At 39.1% G+C, this 22,102-nt stretch overlaps 1 protein-coding gene across 1 annotated transcript in view; it reads left to right on the plus strand.

Moving 5' to 3' along the window:
* ZSWIM6 (zinc finger SWIM-type containing 6) overlaps window positions 1-14,281 on the plus strand; it is a 193,811-nt gene extending 179,530 nt beyond the window's left edge. Inside the window, exons 10-14 of the mRNA XM_039255588.1 lie at window positions 3,446-3,581; window positions 6,746-6,903; window positions 7,509-7,672; window positions 9,416-9,497; window positions 11,528-14,281. Coding sequence (XP_039111519.1) covers window positions 3,446-3,581; window positions 6,746-6,903; window positions 7,509-7,672; window positions 9,416-9,497; window positions 11,528-12,390 — 1,403 coding nt within the window. The 3' untranslated portion in view covers window positions 12,391-14,281. The remainder of the gene's footprint in view (window positions 1-3,445; window positions 3,582-6,745; window positions 6,904-7,508; window positions 7,673-9,415; window positions 9,498-11,527) is intronic.
* Window positions 14,282-22,102: the final 7,821 nt, after the last annotated feature.

Consider the following 22,102-nt stretch of genomic DNA (forward strand, 5'->3'; position numbering starts at 1 on the left):
TACGTATTTACTTGATCAAGTAAATAATGAAATGGAAATTCATTGGCATTCCTCTGAACTATTGTTACGGCTTTTACATGACATCTGGGTTTTGAATATGTCATTTTACACGTGCTAGCAAAGGACTGGAGGCTCCAGGAATGAATTTCCACTGTGCTAATTATTTCAGAGAATTCATTAGGCATAGATTCACCAAGTTCAAAGTTTCATGGTCTCTCTAAGGCAAAGTCTAATTCTCTTCTTATAAGTTCAAGAGCTAAATAAGAAATTTTGGCTGGCATTATTTTTAAAAAGTGGGTTTTTTTCCCTAAAAAAGAGTAAGTATAATTTGTATACTAGCCTAATCTTTTATGCAAATTTAGGTGATGCCTACTAGGTAAAATTGCTTCTATACCTTAAGTACATGGGTACTTACTGTGGGATTCTCTGTGATTGTACTTATTGTGGGATTCTCTGTGATTGATCAAGTGTGATGTTTTCATCGTATATTCAGAACGGTTGCATACGGGGAAAGGATTTAGAGAAAATAGCATTTCACAACCTCATTTATTTGTCCAAAGCTAATGATCTCTTTGAAAGAAAATCCTTTATCAAATATATTATAGTATTATGCATTTGTGTGTTTTAGAAGTGTATTTCGAAGGGAAAATGTTCTTAATAACAAATATAATTTTGGTAAAATTCCTTATAATTTTTTTGAAGCACTCCTTTGACTTTTTTTTTCTTCTAAAGATTAAAAAAAAAAGCCTATCTTGGCAAATTTCAGGTGATCTTCATTCTTTCATTACTGTTTTTAGTTCCCTCCTGTTGAATTCCTTTTGATATAAGCAGTACCATTAGCCACGAACTTTTATGCTGTCACCAGCTCTTAGTAACTGACTTCTGATTTCCATTATACTGAAGGACAGGAAGAGAATGTGTGCTTTTTAGAGTTGATAGTGTCTGATATCTGTTTACCATTTGCCTTTTTAATTGTCTCCATGTTCATTACTCATGAATGTTTTAAAACTTTTTCTTAGCTTTTGATTAGTGCATCTCTCCCCATTAAACATTTTTTTAAGAACTGTACCTGATAAGGAGCGCTGTTGATTCATCGCAGCCTCCTTTCCTTTCCCCATCCTGCTAGGACTGTAAAGAATGGGTAATGCAGTACAGGAAGCAGTCCAAGGGGAAGCCCAAGGACCATGTCTGTAAACTTCTGAAAATAAGTACTCCATGACTGAGTTGACTGCACTGGGACATCCAGTTCTTCATGTATTTACACTGTAAATTTCAGGGGCAAAATAGTTAGCAGATGCTAACTATTCTGAAATAAAATCTGCTAACTTTTCTGTAAAAGAAGAAGCAGTAACCCTGTATTGTTGCTGTGTGTTAGTCACTTTTGACCACAATGCAGTATTGGCACATTGGACCCATTGATGTAATGGTAAAGGACTTTTGGGAGTTCAGGGATTACACTCATTGTTCATCTACAAGTAATTCTGAATAATCTACTGAATATTTTTATTGTTGAGAGGTGTCATAACAAGAAGTGTTGATTATGCATCCTGTGTGGTTTGGCATGGCATGAAAAGGCAACTTGGCAATTTAAGGGAAACATTGAAAGGAAATGGAGGAGAAATGAAGAAAATGGATAGTCTACAAATTTGCTATAACTAGGCGTTAAGTAAAACAGAGTTAGTGTCTTAGTGTGCCTGGGCTGCCATAACAAAATACTGCAGAGCGCGTGGCTTAAACAATAGAAATTTCTCACAGTGCTGGAGGCTGGGAAGTCTAGGATCAAAGTGCTCAGACAGTTAAATTTCTGGTGAGCCGTCTCTTCTTGTCTTGTAAATGTCTGTCTTCTCCTTGTGCTCTCACAAGGCAGAGGGGTAGAAAGAGATAGAGAACTCTTTGATATCTGTTCTTATAAGGACCCTAAGCCTATTGGATCAGGGCCATACCCTATGAACCCATTTAACTTTCATTACCTCTATAAAGGCCTTATCTCCCAAGTATAGTCACCTTGGGAGTTGGGGCTTCTGCATATGAATGGGGTGGGGTATATACACATTCAGTCCATAATAATAATTTAAATAATTTGGCCTCAATGGTTAAACTAAATGCAGAACTATACTGCTATATCAACTTTTGCAAAATCTTTTTAAATGTCTTAAAGGTAAAAAGAAGGGCCATAGATTTGGTAAAATTAGAAATCTAGGATGGATTTTAGTTTGCCTAGGTAAAAAAACAAATTTTTATGAAAATACGAGTTTCAAAATCCTTAAATAATGAGTAATTCAAAAATACTAACCAAAAAATACTGAAATGTTAAAAATAGTCTCTTTTATCTTTAATGTATCACGCTCCTACTCAGTGCCCACTTCCAGCCCTTCTCACCATTTCTTGTGAGCTGCCATTTCTTGCATTCTAAACTCTTCGCGAGACTGATTTTTCTTATGGAAAACAAATGTATTATGTCCTTTGAGCAGTAGTGTCATGGTTCATAATTCTAGAAATCATGAAACATATGTTACCCAAAGGTGACATGGAAACTAATTTATTAAACACTTTACAGTAACTGAACCTCAAAGTACCTAAGTGGAAAGTAGTTGAACTAACCACTGTGGTTTCCTTTCAAAATTTATTTTAAAATTTGGTATTGCCTTTCTTAGGGCAGCATTCAGAGGGCTCACAGGGGAAGTTAGCTCTGCCACCATGCCTGTCATAACTTACTAAGAAATGAGTTTTGACAGCTTAAATGTGATTTTACTTTTGAAATTGGTCTTTTGGAGCCCTCAAAGTAGTAGATTTCCAGTTACTTTCATTTTTTTTTCTTTTGCCTGTGGTGAGTATCAAATGGGTGTCTATTCTTTTGTTACTAATCGCTTTTCGAGAATTAATACCTATTTCTGCTTATTAGAAGCCACCATGTTTAAAGTCCTTGCATAGGGATTTGTGATTTAGAGACCTCCCTTGAGGCAGAGCACTCTTTTCTGGAAACCTGGCTTGTCCCTGCCCACAAGACGGGTGGGGTCCAGGGGTAGCTTTATAGTTCAGCTTCACAGTCATCTGTCCGTTTGCAAATCTGGATGCTCAGATGTCACACATTGAGAACGGATGGCTCTTGAATTCAGTGAGATCTTATGCTTCAGACGATTTCTTTCTCTGAAGCAGTTATAATATGAAAAAGCTCTGCCCTTCAGTTCTGTGATTTCTCATTTTCACTATGGTACAGTTAGTTGGGGGACTGCTCCTGAAGTGATTGGATACTGGATACTACACCCTGTGGAATCATTTTTTACTAAGAATTGTATTTCTTTCTACTATGTCACTTTGATTACATTCTTGTCTAGATTAGCTTGTGTGTGTCATAACGTTACATAAAAATTTTTAAAAATATACTTTACAAGAAGTCTTAGTTCCTTTTTTTGGAATGTAAAATGTGTATGCTCTCTTCCCACAGCCGGACCATATAGTGGTTTAGGCGAAATAATCCATCGGGAGAGCGTTCCAATGCACACATTTGCCAAGTATCTCTTCACCTCTCTCCTACCTCATGATGCTGAATTGGCATACAAAATTGCACTGAGAGCAATGCGGTACGTATTCACAGCCCGATTGGGCAGAGGCAATCCACATTCCCCACTGGGGAAAAATGGCTGTTAACTGACTTCTCATTCATCCGTATTTCTTGTAGGCAGCAGAAAAGCTAAAGAAACTATTTATGCTTCTTGGATTGTTGTAGCGGTGGTTTGCTTGTTGGTTTGTTTGGCTTTTTATTTTACAGTAAAGGAAAAATTGTCTCCTAGGCTGCTGTCATCCTTGCGCTCGTGGTGGCTTTTTCTTAACTTTCCTTGAAGCTGGAGAACAATTTTAGGCCAAGTTTAATCACAAGGGAACAAGAGTTGAAACCTTCCTTAAATAGTTCATTGCTTTGAAAAAAATTAGATTTTGAAACAGTTGTAAATAATAAATATACTTGACTGAATGTAGTAACTGGGGAGCCTTTCACACCTGTTGCATCAATAGTGCAGGAAGGCCCTAGTATCACTGAAACCCCTTTGTGCTTGCTTGGACAGGGTAAGAGAGGATGAGACCCAGTAGCCAGGGCTGAAGGCATCACTCTTAGGCATCTTGCAGGACCTGCTGTCCTCAGTCTGACTACTTCCATCTCCTCCCCAGCCCTCCCTTCCATAAATAATAATTAGATTATGTTGTTCTCTGCCACTGACCTTTCTATTTTCACTTTCCTTTTTGTTTTATTTTTAAAAATTTTTTTTAGAGAGAGTGCATGAGAGGGGTAGAGGGAGAGAGAGAATCCCAAGCAGGCTCCACACAGCACAGAGCCCAACACAGGGCTGTCTTCCACCACCCTGGAATCATGAACTGAGGCCAAATCAAGAGTCAGATGCTCAATTCTTGAGCTGCTCAGGTGCCCCTTCACTTTCCTTTTTAAAGTCACAAATATTTTTACCATTTTTACCATGAATTTGTCTAGGTGAATGTTTTTTAATGAATTTAAGCTTATATTTTTTAATCTTATATGTTGCCTATTAAATGTTAAGGACCTGAAAGGCATATCTACCTCTCTTAAAACATGAATTTTTCCTTTTTTAAATATTTAAGACACTCCTGTCTTAAAGTGCAGATTAGACTCAGTTGTAGTCACCAAAGAAAGACAGACCATGTACACACCTAAGAGCTTGAGGTGCCGGAAAGTAATTTGATCCCATAGAATGTTTTCATCAAAGTTTCTGTGTCTGCCACCATTGTAGTAGCTTCGAAAGAAATTCTTGCCTGTATGCGAGTAGCTTATATCTTTCAGGAGGCCTCTTTTTTATGCAGTGAGAATGTGTGTGTGTATGCGTGTGCGTGTGCGCGTGTGCATGTGCATGTGTGCGCGCGCATGCATGCATGCATACGTACCTACCTGTGTGTCTTTGTGTACTGAGTCTCACGTCTTTTAACTTGGCATTCTTTCCTTGGTGCCACAAAATATCTTTAACCTGTCAGAGAAACTTTGTTAAGTTCTTTCTTGTCTAATTTTTAAAATACCACCAGATCAATTAACTCACATAAGCAAAAATCCCCCCACCAAATTACTTTATACCCCTTGGTTTCTATTTTAGGGCACAGTTTTGTATGTTTCTATTCCCATTTTTGGAAGCTGAAATAGAAGTTGTCAGACGAAGACAGATGCTTAGCTCTGTGCTTCCATAAATCTTAAGAATTTTGTTCCTGTTTAAAAGGGAAGAGTGCTAATGTTGTATGATTGCTATGACCCCTGTAAAGTTTAGGAGTAAAATAAAAAGTTGCCTTATGATTCTAGCTTTGGGGAAAGTATCTGTCAGGTGGAAGGGCTTGCTTTGTAACACTCAGAAACTCACTTAGGTTTGTCCTTGGTTGCTGCCAAGGCAGTTTGTTTATGGGGATATTAGTAGGGCGCTGGGGGATTGTTTTCCACCTCCTTTCTTCTCCTTGCCACTAGTCCTGCTCAAGCACTGCTGTGGAAGGGAGGTAGTGTCACCTACTAAAGCCTCTCAAGGCAGCCAGGGCAACAGGGGAAGACGAGACCTATAGCTTACTTGCTTCATCTTTCTGGAAGTGAGGGAACGGTGGGAGATCTGGAAAAGGGTGTTTTTAGCACTCATTTTCTCATCCTTTTAGGTATGTTGACTAGTTTCCTCTATAGCAACTCTGGAAAGATCAGCTATGAACACAGGGACATTCAGGGTTTTTTGAAAAGTTAAATAACAACTCCACCAAAATTGTTATTACTTAATAGGTTACCTTGCCACTCTTTAATGATCACATCCCTTTGTCCCCAGATAAAAGGAAATGAAAGTGAGGCATTTGACTTACCAGAGCAGTAACTGCTCTTGGGTGAGGCCCCAAGGCCAGCCTCATACCCTCTGGTCTTCAGCTCTTATTCCATAGTCCCTAACACTGGTATACCTGAAATAAGGTCAGCATTTTGATGATTGTAAAGGAATAATTGCTATCGTAGCTACTCTGCTTATCTCTTTGGTACTTCTATTTGAAAGAGATTGCTAAGCATGTGCTTTGTTTTCAATAATTGTTCTTTATTTGTCAACATACTCTTAATCAAACATAGATTGATTGGAATCAGAGATCATACTGAATTTATGCAAGACTGTCAAAGGACAAATGCTTGGTTCATTTGCATTCCTCATCTCTGATAGGACTGTTAGAACATATTCTAACTACAAATTCCTGAAGTAATAACGAACTAATTCTGCAGGAGGTATGAATTTATGGAAAGGAGGTCATTTTTGTTTAACCTCCCCTCTTATGTTGTATTTTAATGAGTTAGCTTATCCATTCCAGCTATCCACTGATCCCTGACTGTTGCAATCTCAGTCTTAAATGTTCACCTGACTATGCGTTTCTGTTGATTTGTATTTTTTTAATGAGCGATAAGATTCAAAAATTTTAAAGTAGGTAAACATCAGGCCTCATGTTTCAGATCTCTTCATGGCTGTATATCTTAATTTTCTTGAATAATTGCAGTTTTTTGAATGATACTAAGGAAAAGAAATCTGTTAAGTTTGCTAATAGGCAATTAACAAGGTGACTTTGGCATCCAGATAGCAGAGTGTAGCTGTACCAGCTCTTCTTGCACCAAGGACCCGAACAGTTTCTCCCAGCATCTACCCACTCATCTGCTTTCTGACCAGACCCTGTGGCCAAGGTGATGGACTGGAACTAACTGGGAGACACCTGCCTTGTCTTCTCATTGCAGGTTACTAGTATTGGAATCTACTGCTCCAACTGGAGACCTCACCCGCCCACACCATATTGCGTCAGTTGTCCCCAACCGGTATCCTCGCTGGTTCACCCTAAGCCACATAGAATCCCAGCAGTGTGAGCTCGCATCCACCATGCTAACTGCAGCCAAAGGTATTGGATTGTCCGGAGACTTCATGATTAAGTAGTTTGCCTTTTTATTTAAAGGGTCGCGTTTTCTCTCCAGCTCTCAGTAGCGGTGCTAATGTCCAGTTGTAAGGACATTAGCTTATAAGGTAAAACAGGTGTTACTCACTTGAGCCTGATGATTTCCTCTTTTAATTGCATCGTTAAAGGTACTGCTGGCAGAGTTCAGGTTTAGTGTCATGGCATGTAAATGTGGTTCAGGTCCAGAGGCAGATTAAAATGTTAGGCGATGTATTTTTTTGCTCCCTGGTATATTCACCAAAACTATGTAAGTAGGAATGAAGGAGGGCCTTTTACTATCTCATGTTCATTCTGGTTAATACGTGTTTTTACCACTGAGGATGTGTCTCCGGGTATCTTTTCTGTGAAGCAGGATACATAGGCATGTAACTCTGGGACACTTATTTGTAGTGACATCTGTGCCATATGTGACCATTTCAGGTAAATTAACTTGTGCTTTCTGTTTTGTTTCCTTTTTTCCCTCCCTCTTGTGTATGTGTATGTGTGTGGTTGTATGATTTCTTTTGTTTGTTTTGTTTTGCTTTGGTTTGGTTTTCCCATGTTCGTTGCAGGCGACGTTCGGAGGCTGGAAACAGTATTAGAATCCATCCAGAAAAACATTCACTCCTCATCCCACATCTTCAAGCTTGCCCAGGATGCATTCAAAATAGCAACTCTCATGGACAGTTTGCCAGACATCACTCTTTTGAAAGTGTCTCTGGAGCTGGGCCTGCAGGTACATGACTGGTTGTCTTTCCTGGGGCACCAAGAACTGCTAAGTAAAGGCATCATCTTAGGGTTGTTTCTGTTTGGATATTTTAGTGCAGGCAAATGACTCTTCAGTGCACAAAACTGTTAGACTTTAGGAGAGCACTGTACTTCAGAGCTATGGTCATTGCCAGCTGAACCATACTGCTGCCTGAGGTGCGGGGACTGTCCTTTTAGAAGTCCTGTATGTGTCCTTCAGTAAAAAAAAAAAAAAAAAAGTCATTTTCTGAATTACAGCCTTAACACCGCTCTTTTTCCTTTAATGAATGGAGGAGATTGTTGCTAGTAAGAGACTGAAGTAAAACTATTGTGTATAATAAAGAATCATTTGTGGGAGTTAAATTTTTAGAGGCAGTATGAAGTTTTATTGATGTTTGCATTTTCATAATAGATGAGCAGTTCCAGCTCCTTTTTTTAATCCTGAGAAAATTAGGTAAAGGAGGAATGATTGGGCCAGGGTCCAGTTCCAGCTTTCTGGCAGGCTTTCTTAGTCATACAGGTGGATGTTTGCTTCCTTACTGTCTAAAAACAGTTACAGTGTAAACCAGGAACTGAAAAGTTTATATTTTGATCTGTCTCAGGGAATTTCTATTTACATTTTTTTTTTTTTTTTTTTTTTACCATTAAAAGCATTGAATGGGATTGTTACCTAATTACCTTAATTATGTATGGGGAATAGAATGTCCTGATCAGATGATTAATCCGGATTTTTAGTTATGGAGTCTCCTTAGGATGATGAATAAAGTTTAAAGAACTAGATTACAGGAAGATACTATACAGTATAGTACTGTATAAGTAGAGGGTAGAGAGGATTGCATTTAGGCTATACAATGACATTTTAGAAGTTTCATTTCAAAAATAAATTTGTGCTATTTGGCTTATTTTGGTTATCATTTGCCTCTTTAAGGTATGATGCAGGAAGAACCAGTAATACAAGCTTTCTGGTTATTTGGAATTCTGGCAGGTTTTTTTGAATAAATGGTATATTACGGAGCGCTTAGTCCCTGCCTTATTCTTTATAGGACCCAAGAAGGAATATCACAGTGCCTTTCTAAGGCCTGAAGCATGCCATTCGCCTGATATTCTATATCTTCAAGAATGGGGGAAGTAGGAAGAGGTGGATAAATTTATTTTAGGATCTTATTAGAAAGTAAAAAACAAAATCAGATGACTAATGATGCCAAAAAATAATTTCTTTCCATGTACTTGGGGTTATCTTCTTGATCACCAGAAAAAAAGAACAACCAGATTTTGAAGGAGTAACTAAAAGGATTATTTTAAAATACGTGTTTGCCAACTGAGGGTTCCTAGTCAGGATTAGGTCATGAGGAGCCTCAGAAATCTGGAACCAGAGAATATGTGAAAGCTGTGGAGGAGATGGGGCATGGACTCTGCTTAATGCTGCAGTCCAGCCCTCTGATTTTGCAGATGAGAAATATGATAATTGAACAACTTGCCCAGGATGGTGCATCTGGTCATTCGGCCCATTTGGAGTAGATTGTGGGCCTCCGGCTTTCTAGGCAGGGTCAAGGCCAGTTAGGGAAGCCATGGTCGAATCTAAATGGATATGCAGAGCTTTGCTCTAAATGTGGCTCTCCATCCTCCTGGTCATAGGGAATACTACTAGTTTATACCTTGGGATGAATTATTTCCTTTTTCCATTGACTTAGGGTAATCTTCTGAAATAATTTGTTATCCTCTGTTTATATAGGTTATGCGAATGACACTGTCCACCTTAAATTGGCGACGGCGGGAGATGGTGAGGTGGCTGGTGACGTGTGCTACTGAAGTGGGTAGGTAAACTCTGGAGGAGGAGCTTTCCCAGGTGCCTCCTGGTTGGATTTAACTCCTCATTTACACATACAAGAATGTTTTCCCCCTTTTACCTTGATTTCTCGAAGGCTCCTTGCTCCTTCTAGCAACGCACAGTCTTCCTTCTTCCAACCGCTGCCCCCAGCCTTTAGTTATACTGTTCCTCTTCTCAACAATCACATTTGTGGGGCTTCACACTCTTGTTTAAAATTGAATAAGTCACTAGGTAAATGCTTTTTGTTCATTTCTGTTATTCTTAAGGTGCTTTTAGTAACTTTTTGTGATAATCAGGCCTGTGGTTTGTTTTTTTAAGTTTTAATTTTTATTTATTTTGAGTGAGATTAAGAGTGAGTGGGGAAGGGGCGCCTGGGTGGCTTAGTTGGTTGAGCGTCCGACTTTCGCTTAGGTCATGATCTCACGGTTCGTGGGTTCGAGCCCCCCATCGGGCTCTGTGCTGACTGCCAGCTCAGAGCTTGGAGCCTGTTTCAGTCTGTGACTCCCTCTCTCTCTGACCCTCCCCTGCTCATGCTGTCTCTCTCTCTCTCCTAGAAATAAAAAAAAAAAAAAAAATTAAAAAAAAAAAAAAAAAGAGTGAGTGGGGAAAGGGCAGAGAGTGAGGGAGAGGGAGAATCTCAAGCAGGCTCCATGGTGCCAGCACAGCCCGATGTGGGGCTCGAATTCATGAACTGTGAGATCATTATCAGGTTTGTAGTTTTATATTAAAGAGTTCTAGACTGAATCCTTGGTAGGCTGGAAACCACATTTGAAACTATTGAGACTGTCGGTTAGTGGTTCAGTCCATTTTAATTAAAATAATACAAACTTAATCTCGTTGTGCTGAGATTTTTCTTTATCATCTGAGGGCATATGTCGTCGTATCTGGCAGATAAATGACTACTGAGTGTGGGTTAGGTAAGCTTGCACGTATGTGAAAGCTAGCCCTAAGAAGATCCTCCTGGTTGCCCATAATCTGCAGTTTGTAAGACCATCAACCAACCATTCCCCCTCTGTAGCAGTAAATCAGTACTAAGGAAAATTACATTTCCAGTAGGAATGCCAACAAACAAAATGGTGGCTGTTTTAAATAAGTGTTGGTTAAATTGTCCATCTTCCTGTTTGCATCAAAAAAGGGTATATACACCTCTTGCTTAGAGGGCACTGCCACCTGAGTGTTTAGACATTGTAAAATCATTCTTTTTTTTTTCTTTTATTAATCTCCATGGTTTGTTACTTTGGAAAAAAGGGAACTGATCTCAGTATAAAATTTATATCATTAAATCGTTGAGCTGCTTTAGTGAAGCAGTACAAAAATAATACTGGTTGGAGAACTGTTAATACAACTTCCGTACCCCTGCACCAAGGTATATACCTACTTCTCTTTGAGTTTTAGTACCTTCTCTTTAAATCACTCACAGTTAGCCTTTCCTGTGGCTCAGCCACGTTGGGTCTCTGCACTTACTTATTTTATAAAGGTCTTGTCAGTCATTCCAGTATCTGAGTCACCTGTAGGTCTGCTTCTGTTGGCTTTTTTCTCTTGATGGTGGGTCCTATTTTTCTGCTGCTTTGTGGGTCTTAATCATTTTGTATTGTGTGTGCTTTAAACTACATACAAACACATATCCCCCATAAAAATCTCTTTGCTTTTGGTGACAGTTGTCATTTTTTCTGACTCAGATTCTGTAGTGGATAACTGGCAGGAGGCCCCAGTGAACTAGAACTCAATTAGCAAAAAGCCATTTTCTGAAATGGCAAGCAGCTCAGTGCAAATACCAGCCAGCAAGGAAGTTTATTAGGGAAAGTTGATGTTTCCTTTAGGTATTTCACCAAATAATAATCTGTCATAACCTTATTCTAAAAGGTTGCGCCCACATACGTTACCTTCCAGGATTTCATGGCCTAGCTCATGTCCTGTGATGGTTCACCATGTAAACATTGAGTATTAGGTGGAAATAAGGCAAGACCTCTGGGCAGCCTCCTCGTCAGTAATAGGGCTTCTCTGTGTTCCTTGAAGGTGTTTATGCCCTGGACAGCATCATGCAGAGCTGGTTTACGCTCTTTACTCCCACCGAGGCCACAAGCATAGTTGCAACGACCGTGATGTCCAACAGCACCATCGTTCGCCTCCACCTGGACTGCCACCAGCAGGAAAAGCTGGCCAGCAGTGCCCGGACACTTGCATTGCAGTGTGCCATGAAGGACCCTCAGAACTGTGCCCTCTCTGCGCTGACCCTGTGCGAAAAGGATCACATAGCTTTTGAGACAGCGTACCAAATTGTTCTTGACGCTGCTACGACCGGCATGAGCTACACCCAGCTCTTTACAATAGCACGGTACATGGAGCACCGCGGGTACCCCATGAGGGCCTACAAGCTGGCCACCCTGGCCATGACCCATCTCAACCTGAGCTACAATCAGGACACACACCCTGCCATTAATGACGTTTTGTGGGCCTGTGCGCTCAGCCACTCCCTTGGTAAAAACGAGCTTGCAGCTATAATACCTCTGGTGGTCAAGAGTGTCAAGTGTGCAACGGTACTGTCAGACATTTTGCGCAGATGCACTCTGACCACTCCTGGCATGGTGGGACTTCACGGAAGGAGGAACTCTGGTAAGCTCATGTCACTGGACAAAGCCCCCTTGAGGCAGCTCTTGGATGCCACAATTGGGGCCTACATCAACACGACACACTCGAGACTCACACACATCAGTCCTCGGCACTATAGTGAGTTTATAGAGTTCCTCAGCAAGGCCCGAGAGACCTTCTTAATGGCGCATGATGGACACATTCAGTTTACACAGTTTATCGACAACCTGAAACAAATCTACAAAGGCAAAAAGAAACTGATGATGTTGGTTCGGGAGAGGTTTGGTTGATAGAACTTGTATGAATGGGGGTGGGGGGTGGGAAGGGAGGGATGGTTTGTTTTTACTTGAGCCTGCCTTTGTACCCTTTTTAACTTAAAGAACAGAGCCACACCGGTATTATATGTGTATAGTTATATTGCGTTTGCAGACTAAATTGTCATGTTGTGAAAGTTTGTGTGTTTTTTAATTTTTTTCCCTTTTTCTTACTTTTTTTCTTTCCTTTTATTATAATTTTTATTTTTTTCTTTCGGTTTTGTATGAGAGAGAGGTTAAAAAGGTTTGGTTTACACTGAGTATATGTTGTCAAGTGGCGAAAGTCCACATAGCTCTCCTGTTTTCTGTATACGTTCACAGCCTCAAAAAAAAAAAAAAAAAATAATTGAAATGGCTTTAAAAACCAAACAAAACACCTCCATCCTGTGATAAGTACCTCGAATGGATTCAGCTTTACTCCTTTGTAACTCATCTTTACATTTTCAGCATATTTAAACAAACCAACAAAATGAAATACTAATAGTTAAAAGGCTGACCCACGTGGCTTTGCAGTGCTGTTCGTCCGGAAGCATGGCACACGATGCTTGTGCATGTGGAAACTTAGCGACTGTCAACATACATTCTCAGGGATTTATCAAAAAAAAAAAAAAATTAAAAAAAGAATGAGAGCATTTATTGTACTGTATATATATTATAGTATATGTCTGAATATTGAAAATATAACATGAACTAATTTATAAAAAATATTCTATGTAATGCAAAATACTTGAAGCTGCAGTAGCTTGGTTTTAAACAAAAAAAAAAAAAAAAAAACTGAGAGAAAACCTATCAGAAGGACTAAAAGAGTGCGCCTTGCTTCAGGGTTGGCTCAGGCGGTGAACTTCATGCTGGGCATCTATGCAGAGCCACCTTTTGGATTGCATGGTTGGACTGCGATCTATTGGGAGAGAGGATATATGTATATATATTTATACAGTTTATGTATACATATATATATGTATACACACAGACACCAGACACAAACACACCACCACCAACAACCACTACACCACACATGCTTGTAACAGGCACTAGAATAAAGAGGGACAACAAAATACACAGCCAGAGCAGCAAGCCTTAGCATTAAGAATATACAGTATGCCAGAACTGGGGTTCGTGCCTCCTAGCCTAGGAAACTTAAAAGAAATATCTTTTTGACACAAAACACAAAATGTTTTCCAAAACAATTGACATATGATACAACGCCTTTGCAGTGAGCTAATAATAAGCTAACCTTTGTGCACAAATAACATTATATATATTATATTATCTATTCTGCATAGGTATTTTCACTTTGTGCAGGACAGAAAAGTTGTGTAGGTATGACTGTTCTACTTTTCAGTTTTCTTTCTTTCTTTTTTTTAAATATATTTTATTTTCTCTAGACTGACTCAAAACAAAAGCAGCCTTCTATCTTGCCTTGTCTTAATGCTTTAAAATAACCAAACTGGAGATCTAACTACCAAACTGTTCATTATATTATTAAATACCAACTTTGGTTACAGTATAGTGTCTTTACTTTAGCTGATGGTTCTGTAACCTTGTGCTTTTTAAAGCAGTTTTTATGTTTTGGTGCAAAAGTTGTCCAGTGTCTCCTGTTCCCTTCATTAGAGAACATGCTAGAGGTATGTTTGTAGGTATTTTTGTTTAGAACTATTTCATGCGCTCCATTTTATTTATTATAATAGGTAAAAAGAAAAAAAAAAGGTTGTACTTCATCACCCATGTAAACATGCTCATGAAGTTGAAAGTAATTAAGATTTGATACACTGATATCAATTTATTTATGTAACTAAATCACTGTTTTATAAACTTGTTAATGATCAACAATTTTTGTTTTGATTAAAATTAGTTTTTTGAAAGTTGATTCTGCCTCCTTTATGGTATATCTCGTGTTACGCTTGAATTTGGTGATTCTAGACCTGGCTATTACCGCATCTCCAAGTGTTTAATACTATATTCATTCATCCAGGAAATACTTATGTACTTTTTCTGGGCCCTGGAGATCTAATGGTGAACAAAACTGCACCCTGGAGCTTACCGTCGACTTAGTGGTGAAGACCGACATGAATCGTATTACAAAGATAAAATATGAGACAGAATAGCTAATTTTTCCTCAGTCTGTACATTGGTCATTCCTCCCTAATTAATAAACTATAATTTAATATGTTCAGGACTTGATATATTTAATAAATGCTGAGTTTGTGAGAGGTTTTCTGTGTGTGTGGTTTAAAAGGAAATTGCATTATACGAAGTAAATGCTGCATATGCATTATAAACGTCTGGCTCACCTCATCTCCATCAGAGATCTATAGCAAAGTGATGCAGATGTATTGTATGTATGTTTGTGTATGTCTGTGGTAAAATCCGCATCACAAATACACTGTGTTAATCATTTTTTTAAGCGTACATTTTGGTAGTGTTTGTATATTGACATTGTTTTACATTATCTCTAGACCTTCCTCGCCTCACAAACTACATTTTATACCCATTAAACAACAGCTGCCCTTTTTCTCCCTCCCCCCAGACCCTGTTCCCAGTATTCACCTTTCTATTTCTGTGAATTTGATTACTTTAGAAACCTCACGTCAGTGCAATTATACAGCATTTGTTCTTTGTGTTTGGCTTATTTCACTTATTTCTGGAGTATAGCGTACTCCAGATCCATCCATGTTGTAACGTGTAACAGGATTTTCTTCCTTTTTAAAAAAGATTTATTATTGAATTAGAGTTGACATACAATTTTGTATTAGTTTCAGGTGTACAACACAGCATTTCAGCAGTTCTGTACATACTCAGTGTTCAAATGTAGTTACCATCTGTCAGCATACAACTTTATTACATTAGTGACTATATGCCCTGTGTTGTACTTTTATCTCTGTGACTTCTTTTATACTGGAAGTTAGTAGCTCTTAATCCTTTTCACCTATTTTTGCTCCCACCCCCATCTGTTTGTTCTCTGTGTTGATTTTAAATTCCACATATAAGTGGGCTGCCTGGGTGGTTCAGTCAGTTGAGTGTCTGACTCTTGATTTCAGCTCGAGTTATGGTCCCAAGGTCATGGGTTTGAGTCCCGTGTCAGACTCCATGCTGGAGCCTGCTTGGGAGTCCCTCCCTCCCTCTCTCTCTCTCTCTCTCTCTCTCTCTCTCTCTGTCCCCCTCTACCCCCTCCCTCTCTAAAATAAAATTAAAAAAAAAAATAAATTACACATATAAGTGAAATCATATGTGATAAGTGTCTCTCTGACTTATTTCGCTTAGCACAATACTCTCTACATCCATCCATGTTGTCTCAAATGGCAGGATCTTATTTTTTTTATGGTTGAGTAATATTCCTTTGCATATATGTATAACTTCTTAATCCATTCATCCATCAATGAACAGTTGGATTGCTTCCATATCTTGGCTATTCTAAGTAATGTTGCAATAAACATAGTGATGCATGTATCTTTTCAAATTAGTGTTTTTGTTTTCTTTGGGTAGATACCCAGTAGTGGAATTACTGGATCATGCATGATTTGTACTTTAAAGAGGTTTGTTTTTTTAATGTTTATTTATTTATTTATTTATTCTTAAATAGTTTATTGTCAAGTTGGTTTCCATACAACACCCAGTGCCCATCCCAACAAGTGCCCTCCTCCATGCCCATCAACCCCCTTCCCCTTTCCCCCACCCCCATCAGCCCTCAGTTTGTTCTCAGCATTCAAGAGTCTCTCATGGTTTTCCCCCCTCCCTCTCCCCAACTATTTTTCTCCTTCTCCCCCATGGTCCTCCGTTAAGTTCCTCCTAATCTACCTATATGTGCAAACATACGGTATCTGTCCTCTGCCTGACTTATTTCGCTCAGCATAACACCCTCAAGTTCCATCCATGTTGCTACACATGGCCAGATTTCATTCTTTCTCATTGCCATGTAGTATTCCATTGTATAGATGAACCACATCTTCTTGATCTTTTGTCAGTTGATGGACACTTAGGCTCTTTCCGTGTTTTGGCTATTGCCAAGAGTGCTGCAATGAACATTGGGATACATGTGCCCCTATGCATCAGCACTCCTGTATCCCTTGGGTAAATTCCTAACAGTGCTATTGCTGGGTCATAGGGGAGTTCTATTATTAATTTTTTGAGGAACCTCCACACTTTTCCAGAGGGGCTGCACCAGCTTACATTCCCACCACAGTGTAGGAGGGTGCCCGTTTCTCCACGTCATCACCAGCATCTAGAGTCTCCTGATTTGTTCATTTTAGCCACTCTGACCGGCGTGAGGTGGTATCTCAGTGTGGTTTTGATTTGTATTTCCTTGAGGAGGGATGCTGAGCATCATTTCATGTGTCTGTTGGCCATCTGGATGTCCTCTTTGGGGAAGTGTCTGTTCAATGTTGGTTTATTTTTGAGAGAGAGATGGAGTCCAAGTGGGGGAGGTGCAGAGAAAGAGGGAGACACAGAAACCGAACCAAACTCCAGGCTCTGAGATGTCAGCACAGATCCTGACATGGGCTCAGCTTACAAACCGTGAGATCATGACTTGGGCCGAAGTCGGATGCTTAAATGACTGAGCCAACCAGGTGCTCCCAGGATTTCTATTTTTAATTTGTTGAGAAGCCTATGTACTGTTTTTCACAGTGGTTGCACCAGTTTACAATAGTGCACGAGGGTTTCTTTTTCTCTATATCGTCACTAGCATTTATTTCTTGGCTTTTTGATACTAGCTATTCTGATTGGTGTGAGGTTATATCTCACTGTGGTTTTCATTTGCATTTCCCTCATGATTTAGTGGTATTGAGCATCTTTTCGTGTGTCTGTTGGCCCTTCTTATGTCTCTGGAAAAATGTCTTGTTCAGGTCCTCTGTCCATTGTTCAGTCAGATTGTTGTTTTGGTGTTGAATTGTATAAGCTTGGATATTATGTATTTATCATATATATCATTTGCAGATATTTTCTTATTCAGTAGGATACCTTTTCGTTTTGTTGATGGTTCCCTTTGCTGTGCAAAAGCTTTATTTTGGTATGGCCTTGGTCATTTATTTTTGCTTTTGTTTCCCTTGTCTATCCATAACCTAGACCTATGTTGCTGTGGCTATTATCTGAAAGATTACTGCCAGTGTTTTCTCTTAGGAATTTTTATGGTCTCATGTTTAGACCTTTAAATCTATTTTCAGTTTATTTTTGTGTATGATGTAAGAAAGTGCTCCAGTTTGATTCTTTTGGATGTAGCTGTCCAATTTTCCTCAATACCATTTACTGAAAAGGCTTTCTTTTCCCCATTGTATATTCGTGCCTCTTTTGTCTTAGATTAATTGGCCTTAGAAGTGTGGGTTAGTATTTCCTTTTTTTAAAGCTACATAGTATTCCATTATATGTATGTGTCACATTCCATTTTTATCCATCCAGTATACATTATTTAGGTAGCTTCCATCTCTTGGCTATTGTACACCGTGCTGCTGTAATGTAGATGCACAAAAGCTCTTTGATACTCTGCTTTAAATTCTTGTGTCTATATACCCAGAAGTGATATTAACAAATAGAGTTTTTTTAAACAACACAATTTTTTAAATGTTTATTTATTTACTTTGAGAGAAAGACCTAGTAAGGAGGGGCAGGAAGAGAGAGAATCCCAAGTAGGCTCCAAGGTCAGCATGGAGCCCAACGGGGCTTCATCTCTCGACTGCAAGATTATGACCTGAGCCAGTATCAGGAGTTGGTCACTTAACCAACCGAGCCATCCAGACACCCTGACATTAAGTATTTAAGTTTTCAAAATACTTAATCCCCTGAAATATTTTTAAAGTTTCTCTTTGTTATGCAGTCTTAATAGTGGATTCCAAATGTTAAGAGGTTAAGTCAATAGGTATAAGTTAAAATAAATGTGTCTGTGGTGATATTTTCAAATCCCATTAATGCCAAGTAGAAATAAAATAGTATGGGGTTGGTTCTGTTTTGCAAATCTATTCTTGTTTTTTTTTTTTTTTTTTTAAAGTTGATGCTGCCTAAGGATAAATGTAAATTCATGTGGGTCCATTAAAACAGACATTTCATAATGAAGTGGACTGCTGAAAAGTTAGGGGAAGTGGCATCAGAGGAACAAAGGTGATTGAAGTGTGGAATTAGACATCTCCCCTGATGGAAAATTATTTTGACCACCTTTGCAGAGAGATCTTAAAATTATTCTGGGCCTTTAGATAAAAGATGAAGCTCAAAGATGTCAGACAAAATGAACTCATATTACTTTCTCATTCCCATTTTAGGCAACATTCTTGAACCACCATGACTTCAACTCCTAGGGTTAGGACTGTGGTCAAGTAGACAAACAGATTTGATAGGTACATGTTTTCTTACATTCCACTGGGCCAGTGCTAAGAAATCTCCTGAGATTGTTAAAATGTGAATGAATAGCAGGAAGAAGAATGGAAGAAGGGTTAGATAATTCAGGGTGAGAGAACTTGTTCCTAATTGGGGCGTGGACTGTAGAGTTTTGCAATTCACTGCTCTTGATTTGTGATTTCATTTGAGAATAAAAACTAGTTTCAGGGGAAATGAATGTTTCATAACTTATGAATATTGTCAGTTGAATAAAATTATTAAGTGGAGTCATTGTAGTCACAATATTATAATACAATATGGTACCAAAGGACATCTGAGCTTTTTCCAAATTGCTGGAGAAAAAATGTTAAATGGCATCTGTTTCAGGAATTAAATGGTCGGTGAGAGGACAGGAAGATGTAGGGGGAAAAACAATATCATTACGTAGTCAGGGTATATTTTAGTGAAAGAAACGTGATTGGAGTAAAATTTAACTTTTACAGCAGTATAAGAACCGATTCAAACTAGGTTGTTTAAAAGAGATTGAAATGTGAGATGTACTGGAATGGTTCCTTTCGCCAACATCTTTTGTGTGCCTACCACTCAATAGCCATGGTTCTAGGCTCTAAGCAGACAAGTAATGAGCAAAAAAATGCCTTTTCTCATGGAGCATATATTCTAAGTGAGAGGAAGACATAGGTAATGTTATTAGTTGGTGATATTTGTTATAAGGAAAAGTAAGGGAAGGGGTGCTGTTTTAGCTAGAATAGTCTGAGAGGTCTCCTCCTATGGTGAAATATGAACAGATTCCTGAGGAAAGTGAGGGAGGAGGCTGACCATGCTAATGTCTGGCAGGTGTGTGTTTCAGGCAGACGGTACAGCAAGTCCACAGAACCTAAAGTAGTCGTGTGCGCATACGCTTGCCTTATCTGAGATCAGCAAAGGAAAGGGAGTGTGGCTGGAGTAGAATAGGGTGGGTGTACAGTGAGGGGCAGAGGGAGGGAGGAGATAAGGCTAAAGAGTAGGGGAGTTGGACTATATAAAAATTATTTTTTAGCATTATTCTTATAGAGCTTTGTAGGTCACGGTGAAGATTTTTACTCTGTTTTTGAAGGATTCAGAGTAGAGAGAGGAATCCTATGACCTGACTGGTAAGCGAGATACCATTCACTGGCTGCCATGTGATTAGGAGGGCTACAGAGATACAAATTTGGGGGCTCTTAGAATAATTCAGACAAGAAATGATGGAGCCTGGACCTGATCAAGCGAGTGGATATGGTGACAAGGGCAAGTTGAGCCATTTCCTGATAGTAGATGTGCTAATGTGAAGAAAAGAGGCATCAAAAATCACTCCAAATTTTTAAACTTGGGCAACTGGGAGGAAGAAGTTGCCAGCAACTGAAATGGAGAAGGTGCCGGGGAGCAAGTTTTTTGGAGGAAGATCAAGAGTTCATTTTCGCACATTACATTCAGATGCATCTAAGACATCCAAGTGGCGCTTTCAAGACAGAGTTAATTTAGTAGAAAGATCAGGGAATGGATGAAGATAATTTGATCCAAAATAGAATCCCCAAAATGTTCATTTCCCCTATTTGTTATCCTAACTCACACCTTTGCTTGTCCTTCCTCATCTTCCTGACTTCCACACACCTTCTCCTAGCACTGAGTCCTCTGAATGCTTCTCTTTGTTCACTGAATATTGACTCTGTTCTCTTAAAAGTTACTTCACAGATAAGAAACAAACTTCTGATCCTCACATCTCACAGCTCTTGGCCGGAGATGGACCATCTTTTCTCAGTTCTATTTTGGCACCTCACAAGGAAGACCTTGCCATGGCTTGGCCCCTGACATAAGGAGGAGGGTGAGAGAGCACAGACCTGGCCATGCAAAGGGTTTATTGGGGTGTGGGATTCCAGAGAAGAGATTGATTTTCCACGGTGCAAGCATCGTTTTTGGTGTCTTCGATGCCAGGGACAATAATAACTGTTTGATGGGAAGCTTTACAAATATATAACCTTACAAATATGAATATTTTGACTTTCCTACCCTGTGCTAGCATTTGGCAAGAATTTTATACTTTGTGGAGAATCTTGGGTTGGTTAAAGGTTAGAAAAGGGAATAATGGTCCCTATTCTTTGCTACTTACATTTTTATTTTTCTTGTTTTCCTTTTTCCAGCTTTTCATTCTAAAATTTTCAAACAGACCGAAAAGTTGAAAGAGTAGTGAAAAATATTATTTCCTAAGTGTCCACACAAGCTGTAAAACTTGAAGCATGTTTTGGCCATTGATTCATGGCACCAGCGTGATGTGCTGTGAATCGCCTCTGCATAGAGAACTCAGTTTGAAAATAGGAAAGGAAGAAAACAGTCTCCTTCCTCTTCTCTTTGTCTAATTTCACTGTGTATTAACAATCAGGAAAAAACCTTCACCTCTCCTGATAAACCCTGACTTGCTGGGTGTGGGACCTTCTAACATAGGCACGTACAGGATTTTGCTTTTCCTCTGTGGATGATTTATAAATGGGCTGCTGCCTTGTAAATATGTTCCTTTAAGTAATATAAAATGTAGAGAAGCTGAAATCTACATCTGAGTACTTTGGACATTGCTTCCATTTTAGAATAGGGCAATGTGCACATCCACAGACACTGAAAGAATGTTTGGGACCAATGCTAGCACACTTCAGTCCTTTCCTACGGTTTTGGCCATCATCACCATAACAGCAATCATATCCATGATGGCAAGCACATTTAGCGTTTACCATCTATAAGGCACACTGTTCTATGTACTTTATATTAACTATGCAATCCCTCACCACAATCCCATGGAACATGTTTTATTGTCCCCATTTTACCAGTGAAACTGAGTTACAGAAAGGTTGTCCAAAGCTACACAGCTAGTTAGTGGCAGGTTAAAACACAGGGAACTGGCTTCAAAGTTCCACTCATGCTTCTTATGGAATTAACTGTGTTAATTGAGCATGTGCATGTGCTGTATTCTTGGAACTGTCGAAGACCCACAGAAAATGTAAGATATGGTTCCGACCCTCAAGAAGAAAATGCCTCAGTGAATTGTAAAATGGATAAAGCCAAGTGGATGGAAATCTCCAACAACCATTTTAAATGTTCATTAATGGAACAACATGACATGAATAATTTTGTTTTTATTTGAGCCATAGAAATGCAGTTTTATGTGTCTATGTGTTGTGTGTGTTTGAAGAAGCTTATTAGCTCACCTGAGTCCAAAGATAGGCAGTCCAGAGCACATCCACATTTTTCACAGCTGGGTTCAACTTCACCAAGCTGATCCTGCTGTTTTTCACCAGTCAGTGGTTAGGAGCAGATAGTGGAAGGGAAAGACAAACCCATGAATTTCTTTTCACCTTAACTA

The sequence above is a fragment of the Hyaena hyaena genome, unplaced genomic scaffold (assembly GCF_003009895.1).
Source record: "Hyaena hyaena isolate Hyena2069 unplaced genomic scaffold, ASM300989v1 scaffold_532, whole genome shotgun sequence".
NCBI lineage: Eukaryota > Metazoa > Chordata > Mammalia > Carnivora > Hyaenidae > Hyaena > Hyaena hyaena.